The 27,071-nt window shown below is 39.2% G+C and overlaps 1 protein-coding gene across 4 annotated transcripts; it reads right to left on the bottom strand.

Annotated features, from left to right (window-relative positions):
- Positions 1-22: 22 nt before the first annotated feature.
- On the bottom strand, positions 23-27,071 carry LOC110067188 (uncharacterized). Of its 4 annotated transcripts, none has more exons than XM_020774489.2 (33): positions 26,955-27,071; positions 24,787-24,844; positions 23,786-23,876; positions 23,566-23,658; positions 22,787-23,110; positions 22,268-22,547; positions 20,183-21,802; positions 19,434-19,639; positions 17,041-18,730; positions 16,306-16,469; positions 16,102-16,160; positions 14,376-14,505; positions 13,737-13,907; positions 13,280-13,377; positions 12,556-12,637; positions 11,955-12,060; positions 11,683-11,794; positions 11,388-11,442; positions 11,203-11,259; positions 10,326-10,379; positions 9,982-10,068; positions 9,222-9,308; positions 8,326-8,980; positions 7,690-7,769; positions 7,344-7,436; positions 6,816-6,869; positions 6,283-6,379; positions 5,974-6,162; positions 5,681-5,821; positions 5,138-5,219; positions 4,866-4,902; positions 3,842-3,904; positions 23-2,609 (listed from the first exon to the last, which is right to left on the bottom strand). In XM_020774489.2, the coding sequence occupies exons 3-33, from the start codon at positions 23,798-23,800 to the stop codon at positions 2,481-2,483; spliced, it is 7,110 nt and encodes a 2,369-aa protein (XP_020630148.2). In that variant the 5' UTR covers positions 23,801-23,876; positions 24,787-24,844; positions 26,955-27,071; the 3' UTR covers positions 23-2,480. The 4 variants fall into 4 exon arrangements, with proteins under 4 accessions (XP_020630148.2, XP_020630145.2, XP_020630146.2 ...); XM_020774486.2 differs by lacking the exon at positions 26,955-27,071 and adding an exon at positions 25,966-26,330; XM_020774487.2 differs by lacking the exon at positions 26,955-27,071 and adding an exon at positions 25,966-26,330 and having other exon boundaries at positions 17,041-18,727.

The raw sequence follows: 27,071 nt of genomic DNA, 5'->3' as shown, positions 1-27,071 counted from the left end.
CCTTTACAATCGAGACAAGGAATAAGTGACTACTCACATATTCATTTTATTTTGGACACTTTCATGTCTTGAGGTTCTTTGCATTACTGAACCCCATGGAAATTATTTACTCTCGCTTGAAAATTAGAAAGGCACCTTAAACAGTGACAGAAATAAAGTTAACAAAATGACCCAGACCTTCAAGGGTTAGACAAAGGAAAATAAACTACAACAAAGTACAGTAAGTAATTAAGCTTCTTTAGTACAAACTGACAATAAAGTTCCCGTAATAACAAGTCACACTTTCAAGGTTAGATAATGAAAAAAGAAGAAAAAAAAAAGAAAAAAAAAGAGAAAAAGGTAGAGCCTCTTCGTTACGAAGAAAAAAAAAAAAATTGAGTTCCTGGAAAGGGCCAGACTTTCAAGGTTAGATGATGGAAAAAAAAACGAATAAGGGAAAAAAAGTACAGCCTGTTAGCACAAATTGACAAAAAAATAAGTTTCCGAAATGAGCCAGATTTTCAACGTTAGCTAGAGAGAAAATAAAAGAGAGAGAAAACGACAGGAAGGAAAACAGCTGCAGGAAGTGCATTGCAATAGGTCAGATTTGAATAAAACCAGGAAAAGAATAAACCAAGTGATGATTTACAAATTTATAAAGACGTTGAAAATAAAGAAAGATCCCAACTCTGAAGAAAATAGCCAGTAGCATCCAAGATGACAACAGCCACATTAGGAGAACTAACAACTAAAGAAATCGTCCAATGTGGCAGAAAAAGGTGTGCAATTCAGTATCTTCACCAGAAAAAGAAGCCAAATTTACTGTGAGTGTCTGTTACGTGATAAAGCTCGACAGTCATACTGGGAGAACTAACAATAGACCAAGTCGTCCAGCATGACTGCCGAGAGACCACACACAACGAACCATCAAAACAAACTGGCTCCTCTTTAGCAAAGACGCTGTCGGTATGCTGAGGATCAGCCGCCATATTGGGAGAACTAACAACTAAAGAAATCGTCCAATGTGGCAGAAAAAGGTGTGCAATTCAGTCTCGTAGCCAAAAAAAGAAGCCAAATTTATTGTGAGTGTCTGTTACGTGATAAAGCTCGACAGTCATACTGGGAGAACTAACAATAAACCAAGCCGTCCAGCATGACTGCTGAGAGACCACACACAACAAACCATCAAAACAAACTGGCTCCTCTTTAGCAAAGACCCTGTCGGTATACTTAGGATCAGCCGCCATATTGGGAGAACTGACAGTGGAGACATCATCCAACATGGCGGCAATTTCGTAAGATCAACACTGGCTTCTTCCTTCAGGACGGGGTTAAAAGAATTAAATAAAAGAAAAACGATGACTGAAGCAGCAATGAAAAGCAAATAAGTAATGGTTAACTATGAGCGTAAATCGTGCAGTTGTTTCCCAGAAGACAACGTGGAAATAAGAGCAACGACAAAGAAACAAAACTGAACAAGTTTCGATTTGGAAATACTTTGGAAAGTTTGAATACTGAAAAAAATTGGCCTTCAAGAGATAAGAAACAAAAACTAAATAAAAAATTGATGAAAATCTGGCTCTTATTTAAAATGTCCTGAATGTTAAACTGCTAAAATCAATTTAGTACGTTTTAAACTCAAAATAAAATAGAGATTCCATTTGGAAACAGTTTGGAAGGTTTGAATACTGAGAAACTAGGTTAAAGAGATAACAAGGAAATAAGTAAAATTTTAGTGAAAGTCTGGCTCTTATTTGAAATGTCTTGAAAGTTAAACAGCTAAAATCAATTTAGTATGTTGTTGAGTCAAAATAAAAATAGAGATTCGATTTGGACACAGTTGGAAGGTTTGAGTATTGAAAACCCAGGTTAAAGAAATAACAAGGAAATAAGTAAAATTTTGGTGAAAGTCTGGAAGAATGGAAGAATGTCAAGTCAAATGATATCAAATTAACCCTTGACAGTTTGTCTTAAAAAGACGGACGATAACTGACCTATACTTACATACACAGGAAAGAGCTGTGATTAAAATATTACGGAATTTATAAATACGGTGTTAAGACCCCCCATTTTTTCTAACTATTACAATTTTAAATTAAGTACCTTTTTTGTTCAAGCAATTTTACCTACGGCAATAGGAATTGGAGATTTTGAAATATTTGTCTGGTTGAAAAATAAATCAATTCACTTTTATGAAATGTGGACTATCTGTCAATTGTCCACTGCACATTCAAAAACAATCTTCACTGACGGATTAAAAATTTGGCATAGAGCCCTGGCAAGAAAATTCACGTGAAAATGAAAATAATGAGAGCGACACTTAAGAAATTTAAAAGATAAGACAGAGATAGGGAGAGAGAGAAGAATAGAAGGAGATAGAGCGATAGAAAAACAACATTTTTTTTTTAAAAGCATAACATCATTTCAATATTAAATATTTTCAGACAAATATTTCAAAACCTCCAATTATTAATTAAAATATTTTCCTTAGAAGAATAAGTTTATTTCCGGATTCCCGGATAACGTGACTTTCTCGGAGAGGCCTGAGCACTAGGCTGGCTAAAAGCCATCGGATCAAAGAGCATTGGGGGTGGCGCAGCATTCATTTCCTGTGGGGGTGGGTCGGGATCCTGTGGACACGAAGAGAGAGTTGTTAGAACGACACTCGCATAAAAAAATGTGTAAGTTGGTAACTAATGAGGAAAAACAGGGACGATATCATAAAGAAGTGTTGTAGAAATGGGAATTTAACCATTCAGAAGTACAGTCAAACCTCGCTAATACGAACATTGGAGGGACAGAACAAAGTGTCAGTATAATAGATGTGGTCAAAGATATGATGTCACTGTAAAACGTCACTGTATGGTATAAAGTGTTCTTCAAGTACAAACTGACCCAAGCCTTATTTCTTTTTATTTCTTCTTGGCAGATGGCTCGTGATTGTAGAAAGAATCATGCGTGCAAAGCAAGGGTTTTTTGTGTGTGTTTGACTGGCGTCTACACTTGCCACAAGTCGAACTTGCTCAACTTTCGCTTATTCATCTCCCTCGAGCGAGGCGAGAGGGTAATTTTGGAGCGATGAAGTCGCGAGCGCGAACGGCAAAACCAACAAGCCAGGAAATAGTTATTGGAAAATACTTTTAGACAGTCTAACTGGCGTAATGCAAGGATTTGTTTACGTTAAATCACATAACGTCAAGCCAACATGATAAATAGCAATTATCAAACTGTTAGGTTATGTTAATTTTTAGAAAAAAGAGATGTAACCGGTTAGCAAGTAATACCACACATTAAAATGTATTATCTCATTCAAATGCAATGACAGACCCATTTACAGTAACTTTATCAGTTTATTTTAGACAACTTTAAGTTCTCAGTTATGACATCGAGTAGAGCTTTGCATACTGTAACAAAGTCTTAACTTCTAGTTTAGACCCTATTTTAAATGTATCATTTAACTTGGCAAAGGCATTGACAAACAAGCTGTTAAAAGTACACTTGCAAGTTCTTTTGAATCGGAAAGCAGTTACATTTCAGGCAGATGAAGAAGTTTACAAAAATATTTAAGCCTCAAGGGAAATTTAAGTAGGGGACCTTGGAATACACATGCTTTGAACACCTAATGTTCTTTGTTTGGATTTTCTACACCCCTAAACGTACCCTTCATCGACCAAAACAATAAATAAATAAATAAATAAATGAGAGCAATTGGGTAAACATGCAGTGAGGGTCACCTGCCCAAAGCTTCAGCTTTTTTATTTTTCTAGTCAGTGTTTTGCTGCCTAATTATTGCCCCACTGACTCTGCCTGAACTAAGCTAACTAGTAGACTGTAAGTGGCAGAATCATGACAGTGAATATACCTGGGGCATCATATAGCTACGCACTTCAGCAGATGCGAGAGAAACAGAGCTTGAACGGGAATGCTGAAATAAAAAATGTGCTAGTTAAGCAAATACAATCAGAAATAGTGCACATGAAACAAGGCAAGTGAAATTTAAAGTGTTTCCCCATTTTTGCTTCGTTATCGATTGACAGCCTTCCGTCAATTCAGTGATCTTCGCATGTTCTCTTCCTTACAGCGACAGAAACAAAGATTAAGTTTAACTTTTTTTGATTTTAAATCAAATTTTTGTATTCTTGAATTGCCTAAGATAAATAACCTCCAAGGTGGCAATACACCATATCATACATGGTGGTCTTACTGTGTGGGTCTCCTTTAAGGATTTTTGTTCAAAGTGAAATGATTAGTCTCTCATCAATATGGATGGGTTGATGAACTTTTATTTTGTAAATTATCTAACTTTTATGACAAGCTGGTAATTTATATTAATGCAGTAAAGAAAAACACGAAATGCGATTGTGAGCATTTATCTTCTTTCACAGTTTACGTGATATCACTATTACTGTAATATTGATTTCAACTAGTTGAAACATTTACTTAACCTCTTATTAAATCATATCCTTTTTAAAAAAAATAAAGCATCTCTTTGATTTTAATTCGAAACAGCTTACATATTACATACATTTCAAAGAAATTTAATTCCAAAGGTGCTTTAATTTTCTAATTAGTTTAAACTGAAACTTGGTTACACGTAAGTCGTCATCAGATTTGAATGGGTTAAATGGCAAAAATGTGAGCATGTGTCCTTTCATGGAAGAAATCTCTCATGTTTGACAACTACACTGCGACTACTATAACCAAAGCAGCCCAACAAAATTCTGTACAAATGAAAGAATGAAATCCTGAGATGGTAAGTTTCTTCACATCAGATTTACCACAAGCAGCACACTTCAGCCTTGGTTGGAGCAGAACCACTGCCAGGGCTATCAAAATCAATTTTAAATTTTGTTTTTGTCTTAGAAAACACAGAAAGGAAAGTTTACCTGTGACTGTTTATCACCCCCATCCTCATCTTCATTTCTAAAAGAGTCAAAGAAAGGTTGGTTTTAAAACACAGCGACGACGACGACAACAACAACAACAACAACAACAACAACAACAACAACAACAGAATTTACGCAGCCAGGCCCTACATTTGAACATGTAGCACCCAACAATTCAATGTAGATGGTACTCACTTCCCAAAATCTCAAAACTCATTACTAGTGAGTGGGTTCTTTGCTATTTTACATCTATTGATAACTTGCCAACATACCTAGATGAGGGACGTGAAGAAGGATTGCCAATAGCTGGTGACTGATCAAGAGTTTGCTCATCTGTTCTTTCATCAGATGTGTCTGAAAACAAACAAAGGAATGTGAGCTATACATGCTAAAAATACTTTGTGCTCTGCCATTGAATACCAAACCTGTATTCAAACGGAAACAGAGAATGGTGAGGTGTGGTTGGTTAAATACAATGTTTATTGGACAATTTCTTTTACAAGTTTATTCGACCTATTCTGTCTGTGATTAAAGTTTTTTACATTCAATAGGAAGACTGTCTGATAAGAAACAAAGGTAGCATTCCATAAGCTTGGTGCTCTGTATATTTCTCCAGTTATACCACTGTATAAATACCAGGGACACGACTTTGAAACTAATTGCAACTGTTCAGAGCTGCAGGCAACTATGTGCTGCGACTCACATCCACCAAACAAACTGATCTCCCTGCAAGTGACCCCAGGGATAATTTTGGAGTGGAGAAAGGACTACATATGCGGACAAGCAGGCCAGGAAAGCAAGTAGCATTCTATTACCTGTATTCACAGGAGAAGGCACAAAGAAATTGCCTTTGAATTCGGCGCCAGGCATTGGCATCATAGGAAGAAGGCTGCTTGGAAGCATAGCAGAATTAGAGCTTTTTCCACCTGGGTTCAGAACATCCACATATTTCTTAGCTGCAGGGAGAGAGAAAAAAACATGATTAAGTGATTCACAATTTCCTAAGCTCAAATTGATCAGTGATGTTGAAAAGGTTGCCCTTTACACTGGCAAGTATAAGGCTTAGCCTAAACAGAGACAAATGCATGAAATTTCACCAACTGCTCACCATGTCTGCTGCCACCATGTGCCTTTCTGGAAAATTTAGAAGCCACAGGAGGTGTGGCCATACCAGTAGGCATTCCCGGACTTGGCTGCAGGCTTCCTGGAAGAGTTGGCCTCCCAGGTACATTGGGCATGAGCATAGGGCTAAATGGAGGTGAACCAGCCCGTCCACCCACACCTTTAACTGCAGTACCTAGACAAAACAATCAGAGATTAACGCATGCACCTTCTGTTGCACACCAGATTCACAGAGATGGGGACATGAGAAACAGCACAAAATCAGGAAAAAAAAACTACATCAGCAAATTGTTACCTCCATTGGGGGGTATGCCATGACCAAGAGGCATTGGAGGAGGCATTCCACCACCAAGCTGCATGTCACTAGGAGGTGGAGGTGGAGGAGCCTTCTCCTGCAAAAGAAAAGAAGTCATGTTAGTTTACAGTACAATAGAATCGTCTTCCAATGACATTTGATCTAAAGCATCCCTGGTTACTTTGGCCGGTTTTGTATTTATTGAGATTCTCCATATGGGCGCATTTTATTTTTCACAAATTGCTTTATAAATTGTTCATTTGAGCAGACCCTATAGCACATATTCCAAAACAGCCAGTTACCATAACAAAATTGCTTGGGAGAAGTAACAACATAGTATACAGATGTTGTTAAATACTATCATCTGGAAATTTTTCAAATCTTCATTTGAAAACAAGCTAAATTTGCTGTAATCTTCAGTTAGACAACACACTAGGATAAGTTTTTCTCACAAGGTTTGGCTCAGTTGATTCAAATTGAGATTGGACAATCTAAGGAACTAATAATATCTATGAAAATCATCATACACACACCTCCTCGTCTTCATCTGTGTTGACCCACTTTTTAAGATCCTCATCCCAGTAAATCTAATACAGGATTGTTACGATAACAATGTTAAAAGTAGATCGTGTTTGGACACAAAGCCAAAAACAACTTTATTCTAGAAAAGGAGATCCTACAGAGATCCTTCACAACCTTAAGTTGGGTCATTAAACAATGACCCTCAGAGGCACGATGGCCTCATGATTAGGGCATTCATCTCTGGATCAAGCAGTCCAGGATTAAGCCCTGGCTGGGTACATTGTGTTGTGCTCTTGGGCAAGACACTTTACTCTCACAGTGACTCTCTCTACTCAGGTGTATAAATGGATGCCAACAAACTTGATGCTGGGGTAACCCTGCTATGGACTCTAACATCCCATCCTGGGGGGGAATAGAAATACTCCTAGTTGCTTCATGCTACAGAAACTGGGATAAGCTCCAGCCTTATGGGCTGCTTGGCTCGTATGCAGACTTAACCTATACTGGGCAGTAAGACAGTGTGTCACATAAGACCTTACCGATTTTTTTGTGTCATCTGGTAGAATCATTTCATTAGGGCCACGAGGAATAACCTTCTGAATTATCCCCGAGAGGCCAGAGAACCAACCACCCTGAAAAGAATAGAAGACATACTATGAAATGCCAATAATTTAATACCACCTGGGGTTATGTTCCTTCAAAACATCTTTTTTGTTGATTGATTGACACTCTGACTGTTAAATAGAAATGATGAGAAAAATGAAAATCTTCAAGTAAGTAACATACCTGCCTAGCAGTCACAAGCAAATAATTTGGGCTGAAAGGACTGAGGTACGTGTGTATGGGGATCAAGTGTATAAAGGAGAATAACATCATTTAACCAACCTGACTGCCATTATTTGCCTTTTTCTTTGCCTTCGCAGATGGTTTAGGCTTTGGTTCTTCTTTTGCAAGTGGCTCAGGTTCTGCAAACAACATGAAATTTGCAATCTTCCAATAAAAAATAAAGTCAAACCTCGCTAAAGCGGCCACCCCTTATTAAGCAGCCAGTTATCAAAGTCCTGAAATTGTTGTCACAAATACTGTAAATAAAACTCCTACCAGTATTTACCGGCCACCTCTTTCAAGTGGCCACAGCCACCTTTTGGTCATCCAGTGAGGGTTGTCTATCTTCTTTAACCCTATTAAGTGGCCACCCAATATTTAAATTTTAATGCATGTAGTTTGGCTTTGTTTGTTCGAGTACAAACTACAAAGTGACTGTGATGATTGTCTTGACGCGATTGCAAGTTTCAAAGTACATTAAATTTTTGCGACAAGTACATCAGGAAACAGTGATAGATGTTATTATGTGCAACACTAGTTGCAAGCCTTCAAGCATTTTTGTGTTTCTATAAATTGACATTTCTACTAGTTAAGCTTTGTGGCCAACCCCTATTGAGTGAAAACCTCCCATTTCCCCAGTGGTGGTTGCTCAATGGGGGTTTAACTGTAGAAATCTGTTTTTGTTTCACTGCATACCTTTAGCTGGAAGGGGCTCAACTTTCTTTGACTCTTCATATCCAACCCCTTCTGACCATGAGGACTGTTGACTGTCATTCCATGTTGGCTGCTGACTGTCATTCCATGGCAGGTGTTGACTGTCATTCCATGGCGGGTGTTGACTGTTATTCCATGGTGGCTGCTGATTATAAAAAGGCTGCACCTCCGTTGGTGCTGGTTGCTCACTCTCCATCTGTCCAGGAAGCTCCTGTGAGACAGGTGGGCCTGGAACAAAGAAGGGTGGCTGTGCAGGGGGATCAACAGCTGGGGGAGGCTCCTTCCTTGGCGATGATGGCTGTGGACCTGTGCTAGGGGGAAGCTGCTGAGCTGGAGGAAGCGGCTGAGCTGGAGGAAGTGGCTGAGCTGGAGGAAGATCAGGCTGGATTACTCGTGTATCCGTACTACCAGACCATGAATCCTGGCGAAGATCAGCCATGGAGTCTTGGCTTACTGCAGGTGCACTTGATGTGGGTTCAGCCCAAGAATCTTGATGCTGGACTTGCTCAGTTTTCTCAACCTGATGTTTAGGTGTGTTAACTGGGTCATATCCAGAGAAAAATGATGCTGAACTCTCTGCCAGAGGATCTTCCACCTCGCCTTCACTCTCAGTCACAGAGCTACTGATCTGGGATGACTGTAAAGGCAACCAAAAAATAATAACTTTGATGAGTTGAACCACAGTGTGAGTGGGCTGGGAAGAAGCATTGACTTGTTTCTAACACTCAAGAAGACTCTTACCAATGAATGCAAAAGATATTGATGTTTCTGATTAAAAAGCATTTTATGGTTCCAGTGTAAAGATGCATGGACTTACTTCACACCCTACCTAAGGCCTGAGAATGACAGTAAAATACCAAGAGAATTGTTATGCTTACATCTTTAGCTTGTAGAAGCCTGTCCAACATTTCTGTTGTTTCCGCAACAGCAGCATCTTGACCCTCAGGATTCAATCTATCTGTCAGCTGAGATGTAAAGAAAGGTATGGCTACATGAATTATTGCAACTTAACTGAACTACATCACATGACAACTGGTCCAAACGTAAAATTATTCGCTTGATGAATGCAGGATGTGTGGAATGGTCAAAAGCTTTGAACTTGACTAAAACTTTGACTTGGTGTATAGAATGATTTTCTTGAGTTACATTAAAAAGGAATGCTTAATTCTTTCTCTGCATCAGAGGACCAACGTAAATTCAATAATTGCAGTTATGTGCTAACAAAATCTGAATCTGATCACTGTTAACTCACTTCTTAAAGAGTGGCTTGAAAATTATTACATTTACCATCGACAAACTGAGAAAACATTAAAATCAAAACTGCTGACAGAATGATAACTTGAAAAACCATATTGGGAAAGGAGAATGGAAAAATACCGAAAACTGTTGAATCATCTCAGTAAAGTAACGCTTTTGGTAGCATTTAACATGAAAGATATCCCACTTAATTACAAGCTAACTGAAAGGCACAAGTACTAACTTTTCTTGTTTCATACCACATGTATGACAAGTCTGTTCTTGGTATATCTCACCAAAAGTGATCAAGGAACATGACTTAAATTCATTTCAGAAATCAATGTCATCTTCACACTGCCTCCATTACTGAAGGTTTGCCTAAAGTAAAATAGCAACTCTTACCTCCTTCATGTTCTTAATTAAAGTTGAGTTGAAGTGGTGAGGATGTTTAATTAATATTTTTCCAGTGAGATCTGCATAGTGCAAAGCCTGTCATGGTAAAAGGCAACAATAAATTACTGCTTTGTCATTTCCTGATCCATTATAAACTTTGGTACGTGTATGTGGTCAAGCATAAAACATAACTTTTAGACTGCTTATACTCCTTGGGAACGTACATGAATTACCAGTACAACTTACAATATATGTACCCTAATTGAGATCAAAATAGACAGAGTTTATTGCTTACTGTCTGAGGGAATGAAAGTAAATCAGCAGTCTACACCAAGGATGTCTTTTTATCTTACCTCATCAGTGAAGCCTGCTTCAGCCAACTTATTAGCATGGAGATATTTGTATGTCTAAGAGAGGAAGAACAGTAATGTTAGAAAATTACATGACTGAGATCGTTTGCATTTACAAATTTGCAGTTTTCTGTTCATGTGCATTGTTTCTTTGGCCATGTAATTACAATCTTCCAGAGTCATTTAGCTACATTTATGAACTTGAAAATTAACTACTGTTAGTAGCAAGGTTTCGGGCATTCACTCTTCACAAAGCAAAGTGAGTCATCAACCTACCCTTGGCCTCTAGTCACCAGAGTACAAATACCTAAGGTTTTAACACTGCATTTATCTATCAGTACAATTTTGAACTGGAAAGAGTTAACTGAGTATAACAAGACAATAACTCTGATTGCTGGGGGATTTCTTTAGCCTTCACAAGCCAGATTGGCCTCACCAGCCACGAAAAGACCAAGCAAACCATCCTTAACTTGAGAGTCAATTTGAGCACAGACCATCATTTGGCAGAATCAAAGGCCACTGTGAGCGACATAAGTAGGGCTAGTAAGTCTTACTATAAATGTTGCTCTAAGACCAAGCTATATTTTATTAGGTGACCTAGATTTGGGTACGAGTATGAAATCCAGTACAAGTACGACTTTTCAATTCTAGTTTCAGGCTTCACATTATCATGTCATAAATCCATCTCATCTCACAAGCTACCCTCTCTATCTAAAACCAACATGAAGAGTAAGGGCTGTGGAAATGTCACTGGTTTCAAATTCGAAAATCATACTCAATCTTGTACTCGCAGTCCAATCTAAAGGTCCCCACTGTAGTTTAGTAGCCCCAGCTACATGTACTCCTTCCACACAACACCTCAGTTACAATTGTCACAAACCTGTAAGACAGGGATATAATGGTCCTCGCTATTTAAACTGACAGCATACTCTAGCACCTGGAAAAAAAAAAAAATAATAATAATAACTTTTAGTAAACATATGTTGCTCCATTAATTCAGTTTCATATCTTTCTACAAGTGCACAATGTAGTAAACCAAGATATTAAGTTGTTTATAGTCCACACCTCCATCATTTGCAGGTTTTCAAGAGGAATGTGCTGGTCTGTGATTGTTTTCTTTCTGTTAAGACAAAGAAATTTTATTAGGGTGAAAATTTTGCCAATTTCACCACAACCTCCATTATCGCTGATGTTCCATTTCAATATATCAACTTAACCTCATTAACCTAGTATGTTACACAAAACTTTCTTCATCATAATTATAATAACACAGTGCCTGTAAAATAATAGCTACTTACTGAGTTTGTTATCTTATAATTTTAATTTATTATACCAGTGTCAAAGTGAACCCTATCATTACCTATGATCAATTCCTATCAGTGCCATCTTGGTCTTTTCATCATATGGAAAGCCAAATCGCTCACCAGCCAAAGTGTAGCACAAATGTGCTGCCCAGACTTGGTCATTAGTCACTGAAATAACAGAATTCAAAATAGTTACCAATAATGGCATTATGAGGGTAAAGGTCGACTGAAAGGGAAAAGTAGCCCAGAGAACAACTTACAGCAATTCAAAATGTTTGTATATTAATAATTTGCTAGGAAATAACTGAATACTGTATACAGCACTTACTGAGAGTGTCTCCCAAACAGATCATGTTTCTTTTGTTAGACTGGGGATGCTGACGAGGTGGATTGGCCACCATTGCTGCAAGGTTCCGTTGCCAGTCATCAGGCGTCTAACAGAGGAGTAAGCAGAATCAGAAGTGGCAAAAAAAATGGAAATCTGATCCAGAATACTTCCAATGGATCATCTAGTTACAACTTCAACAGGCCTATATTAATATTAAATCAAGTCTGATCACCAGGGCCCAACTGGATAGGTAAGAGACTGGGTAGAATGAGCAGAGATGAGAAGTGTGCAGATCGCAGCTGGGATAGCCAGCATCCTGGAAGGGGTAGGTTGGATTCTGAAGAGGACTTTTTTGCCATCAACTCCATTCCAGGAAGGTACATGAAAAAATGATCCTTTGTGGAAATTTGGCAAGTTACAGGTGAGATAGGTTGCATCACAGGTAAAACTACAAACATTTCATCTGGTTACCACTGTATATGGTATGTGGATGAACCAGAAATAACATAATTCAAACAGCCAGACCTACACACGTGGACTACATCAATGAGAGCAAAACAGTTTTTTGCCAATCAGTAAACAGAACAAAACTTTAGCTTACCATTAATGCTACAGGCTGCCGTCCTGAAAGATGATCATAAACTGTGTGGATTGGGTCAAAGTCGGTCATGGTCTTCATGAACCTGACATCACGAGAAATGCACAAGACAAAAGAATTAAGCTAGATGGTACACTACTGTATAAAGTGAACCTGGCCAGCATGGGCGTCTACTGCTAACTGAACAAACTGACAGCTAGACATTCGCAGGGCAATTTCTAAGGCCTATGATGTATTGATCTAAGTAAAATGTAAAAAGTAAGTAAAAAGTCCTCAAGATAACCACTGTATCTGGTCACATTTTGTAATCCGTCTGAGTGCTATAAATAAAAGATTAGATAGGCACATATCCTGTTGATTGCAAATGCTTAGTTTAACCATTCAACATCATCCTCATTTCATGGCTTAACTGGCCCCAACTAGATGATAACTTAATAATAAACTAAAGATTATCATTTGTCTCACAATGTAGTCACTTCAAGAGATGTAGATAGCAACATTTAGTTTATCTTGAAACACTACAATCTACATCTCAAGTGGTACATATGTACATGTACAATATGCTTTATCATTATTGTATCCTACCACAATGAACAAAAATAACCTTCTACATGACATAGATAATGACTTTTCTTAATTCATTTTCTAATTCATAACCACTAAATTCTGTACCTTGACACACACAGTTTACACATTACACCTTGTAGTTAGTTCATTTACAACATACCTGTTTGTGACTTCATTTTGCACCTTCTTGTCCATTTTTGATGCTAGCACCATTGCATGTCCCCACAGACCATATCTCATTGTGTATTCAAGGGCATCCTGATACAAGAATGAATACAAACAAGCAGTCAAATAACATGAGATAGTCTACCCCAGTAATGGCTTCTTTCTGAACTCTTTGTTATTCCAGTGGGTTAAAAGAGCAGTCATGAAACTAATGAGCTTTAAACTACGAGTAATAGTAGGCATCTCAAGCCTCCAAGCCAGTAAGGCTGAGGGCCGGAAATGACTGAAATTTCAGGCTAGAGTAGGAAGGGGTTGCTTTTTTTCCCCATGAACCAGAGTTGAGTCAAATCCACCATATGAGCCAGGGAAAAAAAACAGGGCCAAAAGCTAAATAAGAGTAATCTAACTGGCCCTTAAAGATTCTTCATACAAGAAAAGCCTATTTGTCTTACCTTGGTTGCTCCAGCTAAGAGCATCTCTCTAAAAACACTAAGATGTTTGCTCTTTTCATACTCTGATGATAGTGGCCCAGCCTCAGCAGAAAGGAATTCATTTTGGTCTGAAGAGTTACAGCTCCTCCAGTTCTCCATAATCAACTCAGCCAAATCTGAAGCCACAAATGCCTGCAAAGTACCATTCAAAATTCACTAACAGAAATCAGTGCACTCAACTTAGATCAATGTTCTACAAATGCTTGATCTTGAAATAGATGATAAATTTTACTAGATTAGCATTCTTTCGTAAATTCAAATTAATAGCTTTGTGCATGTGTTTTCAACAAGCACAGCAATTTGTCTTTAAGTTTGCAGCTTGGAAATAAAGATTTTCAAGTCAAAACTATTTAGATTCAGATTCTCACTTTTTCATCAAGGGTTTACTGGAAATTCAAAGATATCCTATATTTACGGTTTCCATGATTTGAAGATGAGATGAAAAACAAACAAATGGGCACAGGCAGGCAGACTGACAGACACACAGGTAGCCGGCAGGTAGATGGACAGACAGATAGACGGATGTACAGACAGACAGACAGATAGGCATGTATGCAAGATTGGAGGCAGTAATGTTAAGTTGTAACTACATGTACATACCCCATTGTGTTTGACCAAATTTGCTAAAATCTTCCATATGAGAGATTTCACCAAACCATCAGCAGACATGTCAGTTACAGTACTCCTCAGTTCACAGTAAGATATCACCTCTGTCCTACTTGAGTATATGCTATTATTGGGATGAAAAAGGTGACCACTCTTAACTTGCCACTTCATAAATCAGCTCTACACAATTAACCTAATACATGCACATTAAATTTACTCAAGAAATTTAAACTCAAGAATTTTTTTCATGTGTTTTGGTAGCCTGTGAACAGGCTCCTAGTGAGGGTGGAAAAAAAATTCAGTGAGCGAAAGCGTGATTCCGTGAGTGAAGCGAGTGGGAGTTGGAGCGTGAATCCATGAGCGAAGCGAGTGGGACGTGGGGGAGCCTGTAGAAATTGTTTTTGATACGCCATTCCGCCCTTTGGTGATTAGCCTGTTACAAATCAGTCAAGTAGGTAATTAAACCTGTCAAAATTGATGGTTTTTCCCGCACTGATATATCGGCTTTTTGTAGCATTCTACCGCACGCGGGTTTTGCAGTAAGGGGAAATGTAAGGCGAACGGGAACGTATTTGCCGTTTCTGCAAAAAGTTATTAAATCCGCTTGAAGGGAAAAGAGTGCTGGTGGTGTCAGTTTTTAACAGGGTAAAAAACAAAGAACTGACTGGGGCTTCTGGTCAAGAGAGTGTGGTTTTGGCTGTCAAAGTTGAAAAGCTAGGACATTGTTTACACCGTGGAATGAATTTCCCTGAATTGTCTTGCCTTTCTTGTGCCAGGCAAGTCATTCGCGTGGTTTATTCTTGCACGGTAATAACAAGCCGACATGCATATAACAGCGGAAACCATGCAGACCTACGACCTATAAAAATTTGCCATAGCACGATCTAACGGCCCCACTCCACTTAAAATTCCTCCTTATTACACAACATGAAGTGCCCTTCATGAACACGAGTGAAGCGACAAGAAAGGTCGAGTGACCGAACAGAGAACGGCAAATGTACAAATGTCACAAACCATAGAAGTCGTGTAGGCTAGTCAACCCCATTTTACACAGAGATGTGATGAAAATGTTGCAAAGAATTGCTCAAAGCTGCCTCGAATTCCATGTCAGTGAACTGTACATTGCACGCAGAAGCCATCTTTGTTGGTCGCTGCAAGAATTATGCAAATTTACATGCAGTTGTCAAGATCTGTCAAATATTTATCTCAAAGCTTCTCAAAGCTGTCAACAGTCATCGATTCAACCAATCAGATCTTGATACCAGGAGCTGGTATCATGGAATGGCAGCATCAATGGAATGTCTACAGGCTCCCCCGTGCACTCCCTCGTCACCAGACCGCTCTCGGCTCGTCCCGCTCGCCCTGTTCTACACTCGGCTAGCTCGCTCTGAAACCAACCGGGAGCCTGTTCGCAGGCTAGTGTTTTGGTATCAAAATGTTTGAATCCAGTTTGCATTCATGCTTCCTTGCCCCACATCTGCTATTTTCCTTTTTTTTGATTTTTAAATAAAATTAGGAAGATTAATAATATTTTTGTTTTAATAAATCAATTACTGGTCATTTTTGCTTGTTGGATATGAAATGATCATAACTATCAGTTGGCCCAGGGTGCCTATGGCCTCGATGACTGGCTATCTACCATCTCACATCCATCACATGCTGGTGGTAACCCTGAAGTAATAGTACATCATTATGCATGACTCAAAGCCTTTCAACAGACCTAGAAAGTGGACCAGGAAATGCTTTAATGATCTCCATCTCTGCAACACTAAACACCATCTGTGTAGAAAGGAAAACATGATGATTTATAAAATAAATCATAAAATAAGTCAAGTTTGGAATACATTTTAAAACTTTTCATCTTCTAAATTAGCATTTGAATTCTTGAATGAGAATTTCCATTCACACCGTAGACTATACTGACCTGCACTGATGCAATGACACATTTAGGTTGCTCCTCTTCATCTTCACTACTCATCAGTGAAATCAGCCGGCCACCACCAGTGAACTGTACCAAGGGGTGCTGCACCCTGTACAAAGGAGGGGTCAGTCTTGCAGGCTCGGATTCTTGGACTTCAGCCTCAGCAGCTAGAACCAAGAAGAGAAAAGACAAAATACACATTCACTCAACTCAAGTACCCTGTTCTGCCATTTCTGATGACAATCTTGTAATTCTTGAAGAGGTATGTAAACTTTAACTGATGAATTCTGGCTGTTGGTCAGAAGATGTGATTGGTCATTTATGTACGCAGTATAATTTTGCTTTCAATGGAACTATTGTCCTTCTGCTAGCTTTACTCTCTTTCGTTCTCTTTGTGGTAATTAGAAGCACATAAGTCCGTTCTGCTAACTTTGCATAGCAATGAATTATCTTTTGAGAAATTCATAGGTAAAATTTTCTTGATATGTTTCCGTCAAGTTAAGATTTAAACTTTTAAACAGTTTTGTGATATGAGGAAGGCTGTGGGAAAACAAGCAGTAGGCGATTGTTTTCACAATCTTTTTTTTAATGTTCCCAAACTTTCACCCTCTTTGATCTGGTGATCAACAAGTGAACTGCATTGCATACACTGTAGGTTTAAAGAAGCACTTACTTTTAGGGAGCAGTTTCTTACAGTGTGTTTTCTCACAAGTAACAACAAAGCAAATCCATTCATACCTTGCTCTGGCTGTGAACCTTCATACCCAGGAGGGTATGGTATACCACTGTAGAATTGCGCCAGCTGTTCTGGGGTATAACCCATGTTATAGTAGCCCTGTTGGGCGCAGTACTGTTCATAATGTTGTGGATAATAATAGTACAACATTGTTAAATATTGATACATGTCCATGGATTGAGAATCAGCGTATGGTGGATAACCATACTGATGTGAAGCGTATGACGATGATGAATAGTCATATGCAGGGCTGTTTCTTTCATAGTCCGATGATGGCGTACTACGTCCACTGTGGTATGAATGAGCATATCCAGGATCAGGCGCTCTATACAAGTCTTCCCTAGAAGAACGTCCTTCATTGTAACCCCTTCTGCCTTGTCTTGGTGACCCATACCCATAATAAGAATCCCTTCGATCATGATAGCTGTCCCTCCTTTCATAATCTCTTCTACCAAAATCCCTTCTATCATATTCCCTAGAATCATAATCTCTCCTGCTGTAATCACTTTCCCTTCTGTCAAATTCTCCTCGGTCTCTTCTGTCATAATCGTGCCTGTCATAGTCACGCTTCTCATGTTCTCGCCTGTCATAGTCTCTTCTATCATAGTCCCTACGATCATTTTCCCTCCTGTCCTGGTCATAATAAGGCTCTCTCCTATTATGCTCATAGTAAGGATCATCTCGACTCCGTGAATTTTCACGTGAATAAGAATCGTGATATTCACTCTCATTAGGAGGCAAATACCGGTGATCTGTTCTATCACCTGAGCCAAGAGACTCAATGTTCGATTGTTGTTCAGAATTATGAGATGACTCATCTACAGAATTTAATGGAGGAACTGATGGTGAGCCAGACTGAGGTGCAAATGGATTTGGCGGCGAGGTTTCCTGAGATGGCACAGTAACATCCTGTGATGATCCTACATCCATTTTAGATGTTTCCGATGTTTTCTTCTTTGGACGACCCTTACCTCCCTGAAGTAAGGATGCCAGTGACATCTGCACAGGGGCCACTACCGTTGAGGCATCAGGCAATTCTCTTTTTTTCTCTACTGCTGCAGATGTTCGTGTAGCTGGTGAGGGTGTACAGATTTCCTGACCTTGAGTGGGTTGAAATGGTACAGATTGCACTGGCTGAGATAATTCCTGTTGTGTGGCTGACATTGAGGCTGGTGTAGTTGAAGGACCAGGCAATTTTCTCAATATGCTCTCCTGTGTTGCAGATGATGATATGTATGGTGAGGGTGCAAAGATTTCCTGACCTTGTGTGGGTTGAAATGGTGGAGATTGCACTGTCTGAGGCAATTCTTGTCGAGTGGCTCGTATTGAGGCTTGTGCCATTGAAGCACCAGGCAATTCTCTCAATACATTCTCCTCTATTGCAGATGAAGTTGCATATGGTGAGGGTGTAAAGAGATCCTGACCTTTAGTGTGTTGAAATGGTGCAGACTGCACTGACTGAGGTAATTCTTGTCCAGTGACTTGCACTGAGGCTGGTGTAGTTGAAACACCAGGCAGTTCTCTCGATACTTTCTCCTGTGTTGCAGATGAACTTGCATATGGTGTGGGTGGAAACATATCCTGACCTTGAGTGGGTTGAAATGGTTTAGATAGCACTGGCCCAGGCACTTCTGCTTGAACTGGTGTAATTTGCTGGTGTGGTGCATCTGTAACTTGAAGCTGTATGCCCTGCTGGTGAAGAGCACATGCATCAGGGTACAGAGCAACAACCACCTTTAAGAAGTAAACTAAAAATGTAGTTTACATTATTTTGGAGGAGGGAAAATTAACTTTGACAGTACTCAGCTACCTGGAAAGAAGCCTAGTAGCCAACTCAGATATTATGTCAGTGAGACATTTAGATTCCATACCTTAGTCCTAGAAACACAAAAACCTACACACACATTTGCACTCACAAACACTATCACAGACAGGTTCACTTAGGTAGCTTTTTACTTAATTATTAAGCAAAAAGCTATCTAAGATAGTACACCAGTTACTAATATGTAAATGACAACTGAAAGCTAGTAAGTTAGAGTAAAAACATCATGTCTGGCAAGGTGCCATGATTGGGTGCCACAGAAAAAAGGCCTGTTAATTTTGTGCCAAAAACTACATTTACTTGCAAAATATTCTGGACGTCCTTTTTTCAGACTTCTAATTTTCTCACACTTTTTATTATCTTTTTATCCTATCAAGCCATCAAGCAGTGTCTCAACTAGAGTTTGCTCCATAAAGCCCAGCATAAAGGAAACTAAGAGCTTTGGATCTACTTCAAAGTTACTGTACTGTAAATATTTCAGATGCTTAAAATTTTGGATGCTTTATTTCCGGTTCCTTTTTTTGTCTAAAATTAAAATAGTCTAAACATTTTTGCAAGTAATATAAAACATACCTTTCTGTCAGCAGGAGATGTTTGATCATTGCCATGAAATTCAGAGGATTCAACTGCAGCAACAGCTGCTGGAGCCAGTACACATGGCGCTGGTAGTGGAACACTATTCATCCACAGAGATGTGCGTGGGGAGGAAGCAGGCGCTTTCCCAGCCAGTTGCTTTTGGAGAAATGCGGCCTGAATGGCATCTCGAGGACTGTCTGGTTCTACAGACAAGATAAGTCAAGCATAATACAGTTGTAACACAGATTACATCACAGGGTTCACAAAAAATTTAATCTATTTAAAAAAAAAAAAGAGCTGAGACATGAGACTACCAAAATGCGACAAAGATCTTTTAAAAGTTTATGTACAGCCAAGTTTCAAAACACTACAAAAACAATCTGTCAAGAGGTTTCTACCCAGTTTGGTAGAAAATTCTTCAGTAGTGGAGGCATGTTGAGAAGTGGAAATACATTACTATGACAACTACATTAGGGTATAATTTACTGTATGCACAGTATATAAATGAAGGGATTTAATTTTGGGACTTGACTTCTATCCACAAAAGTGCCTGGTTCCTAGCTGGTGTCTGCTTGCTAAGGTTTCCACTAACAAACCCATGTCAACCTATGAGTGTGCAAGAGAGGCAGTATTGTGTGTCCATGTATAGTTGAGGTCCATCTGGCCCTTTAAAATGAACATTTGAGAAGTGAAAATATGTACTACATAATTATATAATGATCATCAATTTTTATGCACTTTCTTACCATCTACTACAGACTTCAGCTTCCCACTTGGCTGAAATTGTCCCTCCATCTTAGGAGGCATATGTAGTTGCATCTGCTCAACAGGAGCTGGTTTAAACAACTCAAGTGGAGTTCCCTCTGAAGGCACTTTGCCCAGAGAGGGAGGTTGCACTGCTTCAACTACTGATGATGGCTTGAATGTCCCAGAGGGAATTTCCATTGATGGCTTGTGGTCCAAGGAGTCTGCTAAAGGTTTTTCATGAGATGGCAATTTGATGTAGGCATCATGATCAGGATCAGCACGTATATTTTCAGCCATGTTCTGCACTGGTTCAGGCTGTTGAACAGAAGCTTGTGGGGTAGATGTTGGGACAACTGGTGGTACCATTTTGGGTGGAGGCTCCAAATCATTACGGTGCAACATGATATCACCCTCTGGGAGAGCCATGTCCTGTGGTGGTTCAGGCTGTTGGACAGAAGCTTGTGGAGTAGAAGGCAGATTACCTGGAGGTACCAAACTGGCCTGGACTGGCTCAGGCTTTTGAAAAGAAGCTTGCTGTGTAGATGTTGGCACACCTGGAGGTACCATACTGAGTGGAGGCTCTAAATCACTATGATGCAACACAAGATCATTATTTGAGAGAGCCATGTCCTGCAGTGGTTCAGGATGTTGAACAGAAGCTTGTTGTATAGATGTTGGAACACCTGGAGTCACAGTTTGCAATGGTTCACCATTTTGAGCAGAAGCTTGTGGGATAGCAGGTGGTACACCCGCAAGCATCATACTGGGTGCAGGGTCTAAATCACTATCATGATGCAACTTAACATCGCCCTTTGAAAAAGCCATGTTCTGCAGTGTTTCAGGCTGTTCGACAATGTTCTGCGGGATATTAGGCTGGACACCTGGAGGCACTCTACTGCGTGGAACTGCCTCGAATTGTTCTTGTGATGGAGGCTCCAAATCACTAGAATGTGACATGACATCACCCTCTGCTGGAGAGGCTTGAAAAGCTCCAGGCTGAAGGTTTCCATGATGCTCAGACATGCCTTCCATGGGAGCTTGTGGTTGATGTTCATTCAAATTCAGATTTGACACTGGAGCTTCTTCAAGGAAGCTATCTTTCTGCACAAGATAAGGGTCTGCTTGCACAGGTTCTTGTAGTGAGGGTTCTAGATCACTATGGTTCAACATAACATCACCCTCTGCTCTTGTGACTGGAAAAGCTCTGGGCTGGAGGTTTCCATGAAGTTCTGACATGCCTTCCATGGGAGCTTGTGGGTGAACATTGTCAAACAATTTGCGATGGGATACTTGAGCCGCTACAGGATAGCTATCTCTCTGCCAACTCTGCACAGCAAAAGGGTCTGCTTGCACAGGTTCTTTTAGTGAAGGCTTGAAATCACTGTTGTGCAACATGGCATAACCTGTTGCTGGAGAGGCCACAAAAGCTGCAGGATGCAGGTTTCCAAGAAGCTCCGACATGTCTTCTATCGGAATTTGTGGGTGAACATTATCAAAGAAATTTAAATGTGATGCTGACTCTTCTTCAGAGAAGATACCTTTCTTGGTACTATCCACAGCAAATGGGTCTGCTTGCACTGGACCAGCATCATCCATTGTCTCTTCTTTAACAGAATCACCTTCATATTTATATTTAGAAGAACAATATATTATAGCAGTTAATAAAATGTTCTCTAAAAAGATATATACACCATATAATTAATGCATCTGTTGTTAGAATTTTAATATTTGATCAATGATGTGAGTCCAGGGTTACTAACAAGCCTGGAGGCTACAGGCAAATGACCTGTTGGGTTCACCACATCACCAACAGCCTTTATTTTGAGTATTGGTCACCACTGGCTTTCATACTCCTGATCAAATGGTTCCATTATCTTGTCCAGGTTGTAATTAAATACCAGAGACCCAATTAAGGTTCTGAATTCCACAAAATCTTGGGATATCTGATATAGAAACAACTAAGGAACACCAACTGCTTGCAACAAACAAGCAAACTACCCCTGGTAAAAATCCAGGTGGTGCTGTGCACGTAGTCCTGACAGGGAGCCACAAGCTCTCTATTATTACTAACTATTAATTATTACCTGGCTCAAATGATTCAGGCATATGTTGTTGATCACTGATCTCCTCGTGATTAAACACAGGAGACCAGCTGCCTAATTCAGGTTCTCGACTCCATGTCTCAGCACCCAGCTCATTATCCTGGGGGTTAAACAACTCAGGAGTGCCAACTGCTTGTGATGAGGGAGCCACATGTGACTGTTCTTGATTAAAATACAGGTTCTGTGCATGGTCCTGATAGGGAGCTGCAGGCACACCAGCCTGGCACACACTGGCATATGTGCGCCCATTAGATGTTGAACTCTGTTGACCAAATGCAGCATTGTTTTACTTGACAGAAAATTGGTCACAATTTATCTAATCTTTTAACTCCAAAGGATGCCAACATGTTTGATGCCTTTTGGAAAACAAAAAAATTCTTGAGCCAGGTGCAAATACTGTTAGAGTTTCTCTCAGTTTCTGTAGCATTAAGTGGATAGAAGCCTCTGGTGCCCCCTCCTTCATTTAACTGCAACATGTGTATATGTAATCAAATAACTAACCTGTTCTCCCACATCACTTTGTTCTGTATTTGTTTGCCCATTGAAATAATGGTCAAAGAAGTCAGCTCCTGAACTTTGTAAGGTGGCAGTCTGTGGTGTCATGTTCTGACCTGATAATGCCATAGCAGGGGGATACTTGGAGAAAGAATAGGGTGTGGTTTCTTCCTCAACCCACGTATTGTTAAGTTCAGGGTCCATTCCACGAGGAGATGACTCTACTGATGAGGAGTTGCTACTCTCAGAGAGATCCTCTTGATAGTGACCGTGCTCAGGAACAACAAGCTGGGAATCGTTATAGCCAGTATTGTGGTTAGGAGTACTTCCCTGTAAAGATAAGTTTAAGAACATTGGAGAAATTGTTAAGCATGCTGTCTTAATAGAGATGAAAAACAACATTTTAATAAAGAGGAAATGCAGAAGGGAAACAATAGGGTACAAATCCAACTCTGGTAGGCGTGGAGAGGAATGAATTCTTCCGCTGGACTGTACGACTTTCTTCTCATAGATGAAAATTTTCAACTTACACATTTGGTGTTATTTTAAAAGGGTTTCATTAACATTACCAGTAAGAGACTGAACTGTACTATCTGAACTTTTTTATGAGAAAAACTTTCCTCTAGATGGTCAAACCGGGGCAGGGGGAGGAGGAGGAATCATCCTCACAACTGGCCAGTTTATAAGTCAGCTATTTAGTTAGTAAAGATTACAAAAAAAAAATTATTTTACTTTTTTTTTAAACAAACAAGAATCATAGAGCATAACCAATTTTTGTATCCTACCAGATCATATGGTCCTACATGATTCTGATGGAAAGAATCATTGCCATAAAAATCATCTTCTGCTGGCCATTCGTCCCAGCCATCAAACTCATTCTATGGAGAAATTAGTTAGCTTACATAAGTTTAGAATGTATAATCATGTGTATTTATCCACTAGTAATAAAGCCAAGCAATATTACTCACTCATTGCTATTTTAGATACAGAAATAAAAATTTGCACCTGCACACTGGTCATAAAAGGATCAGCAGCAGCTGTAGAATTTCCCTCAAAAGGATGCTGATACTGTGCTGATCCTGATGAATGGTTCACACTAAATCAAACAAGAACAATGCAAGTACTAAATTAGCTAGTTATTATAAGATCTATTCTGACCCCAGCTAAAAAGAGATTTGTGTCTGGCCAAAGTGTCTCCTAACATACCCCTGGGGTTGGTCCTGGTTTCAGTAGAGTAAAGCAGCTAGTAGTATATCTAGTACCCCTTCTTCCCAATAAATGGGAGGCTGTTATCCCCAGAAATAAATATGCCATGTACCCATTTATACACCTTTCTGGACAGAGGCACTACAGGCAAGAGTAAAGTGCCTTGCCCAAGAATGCAACACTACGACACAGTCAGGACGTGAGCCTGGACTGTTCAATCTTATCAACCTCTCTGCACCAGCTAAAAATTCCAAACATTTCACAAATGACCTACAGGCATTGTATACTTTGAAGATGACTCAGAGATTTCTAAAATTTGTCAAGAGGAAACAAGGACTTCTGAAGACTGCCACATGTGGCTGAAGGAAGAAAGACGGTAATTGATGCTAAATGTTAAGAGCCACTAAATATTGCGAGGTCAGGAAAGATTTTCCAGTACTCTCCTAAATATCAAAGAAACACTATCACAGCTATTTTACTGCTTTTTGGTTAAAACAGTGCTAAGATTATACCAAAGTAACTTTGCCCATACAGAAAATGCTTCTAGAACACCAAGAAGATATTATCTGAACTGTTGAATGGAGAACATGAGAACATCAGGGTTAGACAACAGCAACTTACATCCTATTGGTTGATAGACTATCCAAATTAGTGGTTTGGAAGTCTGAACATAAAAAAGAAAAGAATTCTTGGACATGTACCAGGGTTAAGGGTTATTCTCATTGCTCCTTTTCCCCTTGAACAGAATTGTCCAGGAAAAATGGCTATGTCTTTGTCTACGAAGGAAATACTTTTATTACCTGTTAGATTGTTGATCCCAAAAAGAATCTTGCTGGCCTTTTTTCGGACTTGAATTACCTGAAATTCAAATGCCATAATATTTAACAGTTAGATTATGAGTGTGAGATTGCTATCGCAAGATTTCATAGTTGACGAGGGCCCAGCCCAAATCAACTACCATATATATATGTAGAAATCAACAGCGAATAATCTAATTGTTTCAGTGTAAATCTGCCAGTCATTCATTGTGCTAGGCTACTCACCATCTACAACAGAACAGATAGTGAGTAGCATAGTTCATGGAAAACAGCATTCAGATAGAATGCTAGTGGATCTATATTTATATTTAATAGCATTACCTACTTACATCTATTGCGAGTTTTAAAACTAGACCATCCTATTTTTCCTGGACAATCATTTTGTTCTATATTTGTTGTAGTTCAATTTAACCCTTTGTACAACTTGATATTTTCCTTCGTCCTGGTGTAATGTAATGTATTACAATTTATATAAAAAAAAACCAAGGAAAATACCACCATGTACCAAGGTTAATATTGAACCACATGATATCTCTTGAATAACTATGTAATAAACAAGGAACAAGTATTATTTAGTTTCACTAGTTTACAAATAAGTTCCACACACACACACCAACTACTGTGCAAAGACCCTGCCAGACATTCCATGCCTAAATACTAAGAGAGAAATATTATATATATTTGCCCTTCTTTTTTTCAACAAAAGAATTTGAATCCTTTGTGTTAAAAGGATTAATAACACTATTTATAAATAAAACTTGAGTTGCTTCTGCAAGAATTTAAGAGAAATGAAAATTACGATATCATGAGTAAAGCTATTCACCATTTATTTCATTAAACAAGCACGTTGAATTTTCTCTGTTCTTCAAGTTTCGAGAAAATAACCAACCGGAAGTAAAATATCTGTAAACGGTACACAAACGACACAGAATAAACTGTAAGCAGTTTTCTCTAAATATAAGATAACCTGCTGATAAAATTCGCCAAGAAAATTCTCAGTTAAAGAGAATCGCCCGACCTTTCAATATCTATTTCAGTCTGTGAACCGTAACTTCAGAAAAGTCGGCTTTTGCTGGTAGAACTTTATAACCGGTGTCTAAAACAGGTTTTCATCGCGACAGTAAGCCCTAAAGATTTTTAGCTTCAAGCAAAAAAACTTACCGAAGAATTGAGCTGCGTTAAAAATGCCTGGAATCTGTGCCATATTGTAGGCTGACCGCAGCAAATCTACCGATGAAGAAACTATACGCACGACAAAGCTGTAGAGCGAATTCACGATGCTTAGACCAGGATGTTTTGCACTTCAGAGGTCCCCCCTTCCATGGCGGAATCCTTTGACTTCCCCGCAACGGGACGAAGCCAAAGTTTACCAAAGAGCCGAGGAAAACATCGGTTAAACGTGCAGCAAAGTAAAACGAAGTTTGGTGAGTCTAACACAGTTTACGAAGAGCTAACTTTTTAACATATTATGCTAATGAACTTTCCTGCATTGAACTCACCATAGCAAATGATACCGCCACGTCACTTCACGCATTGTTTACGAAAGTTTGCCGCTGACGTCAAGAAACGGAAGTCTCGCGCAGTCGAACCGGAAATGTAAAGTACCATGTGTCGAGTAACGCAATTTTTCTAAAACGCGTATTGAAAACTGTCGAAAATGGTATTGTTCATTTCCTTTTGGATCACGATAGAGTTAAAACTTAATCGCAGATTATTCTGATAGAGGTAAACGTATATAAAATTGGTTTAGTGTCGATCTTGTCTTGTTTGCTTGATAGTCATTTGAATGCATTCTTGTGAATTCTTGGCGGTATCGAAGGAACAGCTTCCATTCTACAATGTAAATGACTTCGATCCATGGTGGAACAAAATATAATAGAGTTAAATACGTTCAGTTATTTTGAAATAAATGTTTTAACGTTGTATTATCGAGTTCAAAAAACTTTAGGATGTTGCATAAAAAATTTCCTCGCGACTGGGTAGTTGAAACGAAAAAAGTGACCTTTTCGATGTGGCATTCGGCTCAGGTTTCTATGATAGAAATCCCACTGAAGCTGCCACATCTGAAAGTCTGATTTCGAGTTTTAAATTTGAGCCGGCAAGCATAATAGTATTGTCATTCGACTTGTATGTTGTTGTACAGTTCTTACCTTTCTGAGGTAAATGATGGTTAGCAAGTCCGGGGCGGTAATACTGGCCGCTTTACAGTCCAACACCAGCAAACATGAAAATTTGTTCTCTATTCGTCCCTACTCCGCAGAGACAGA

The sequence above is a fragment of the Orbicella faveolata genome, unplaced genomic scaffold (assembly GCF_042242905.1).
Source record: "Orbicella faveolata isolate gen_17 unplaced genomic scaffold, um_ofav_v1 contig_36, whole genome shotgun sequence".
Lineage (NCBI taxonomy): Eukaryota > Metazoa > Cnidaria > Anthozoa > Scleractinia > Merulinidae > Orbicella > Orbicella faveolata.
Note: the sequence above shows the minus strand (reverse complement) of the source record. Positions and strands in the feature narration are given on the sequence as shown.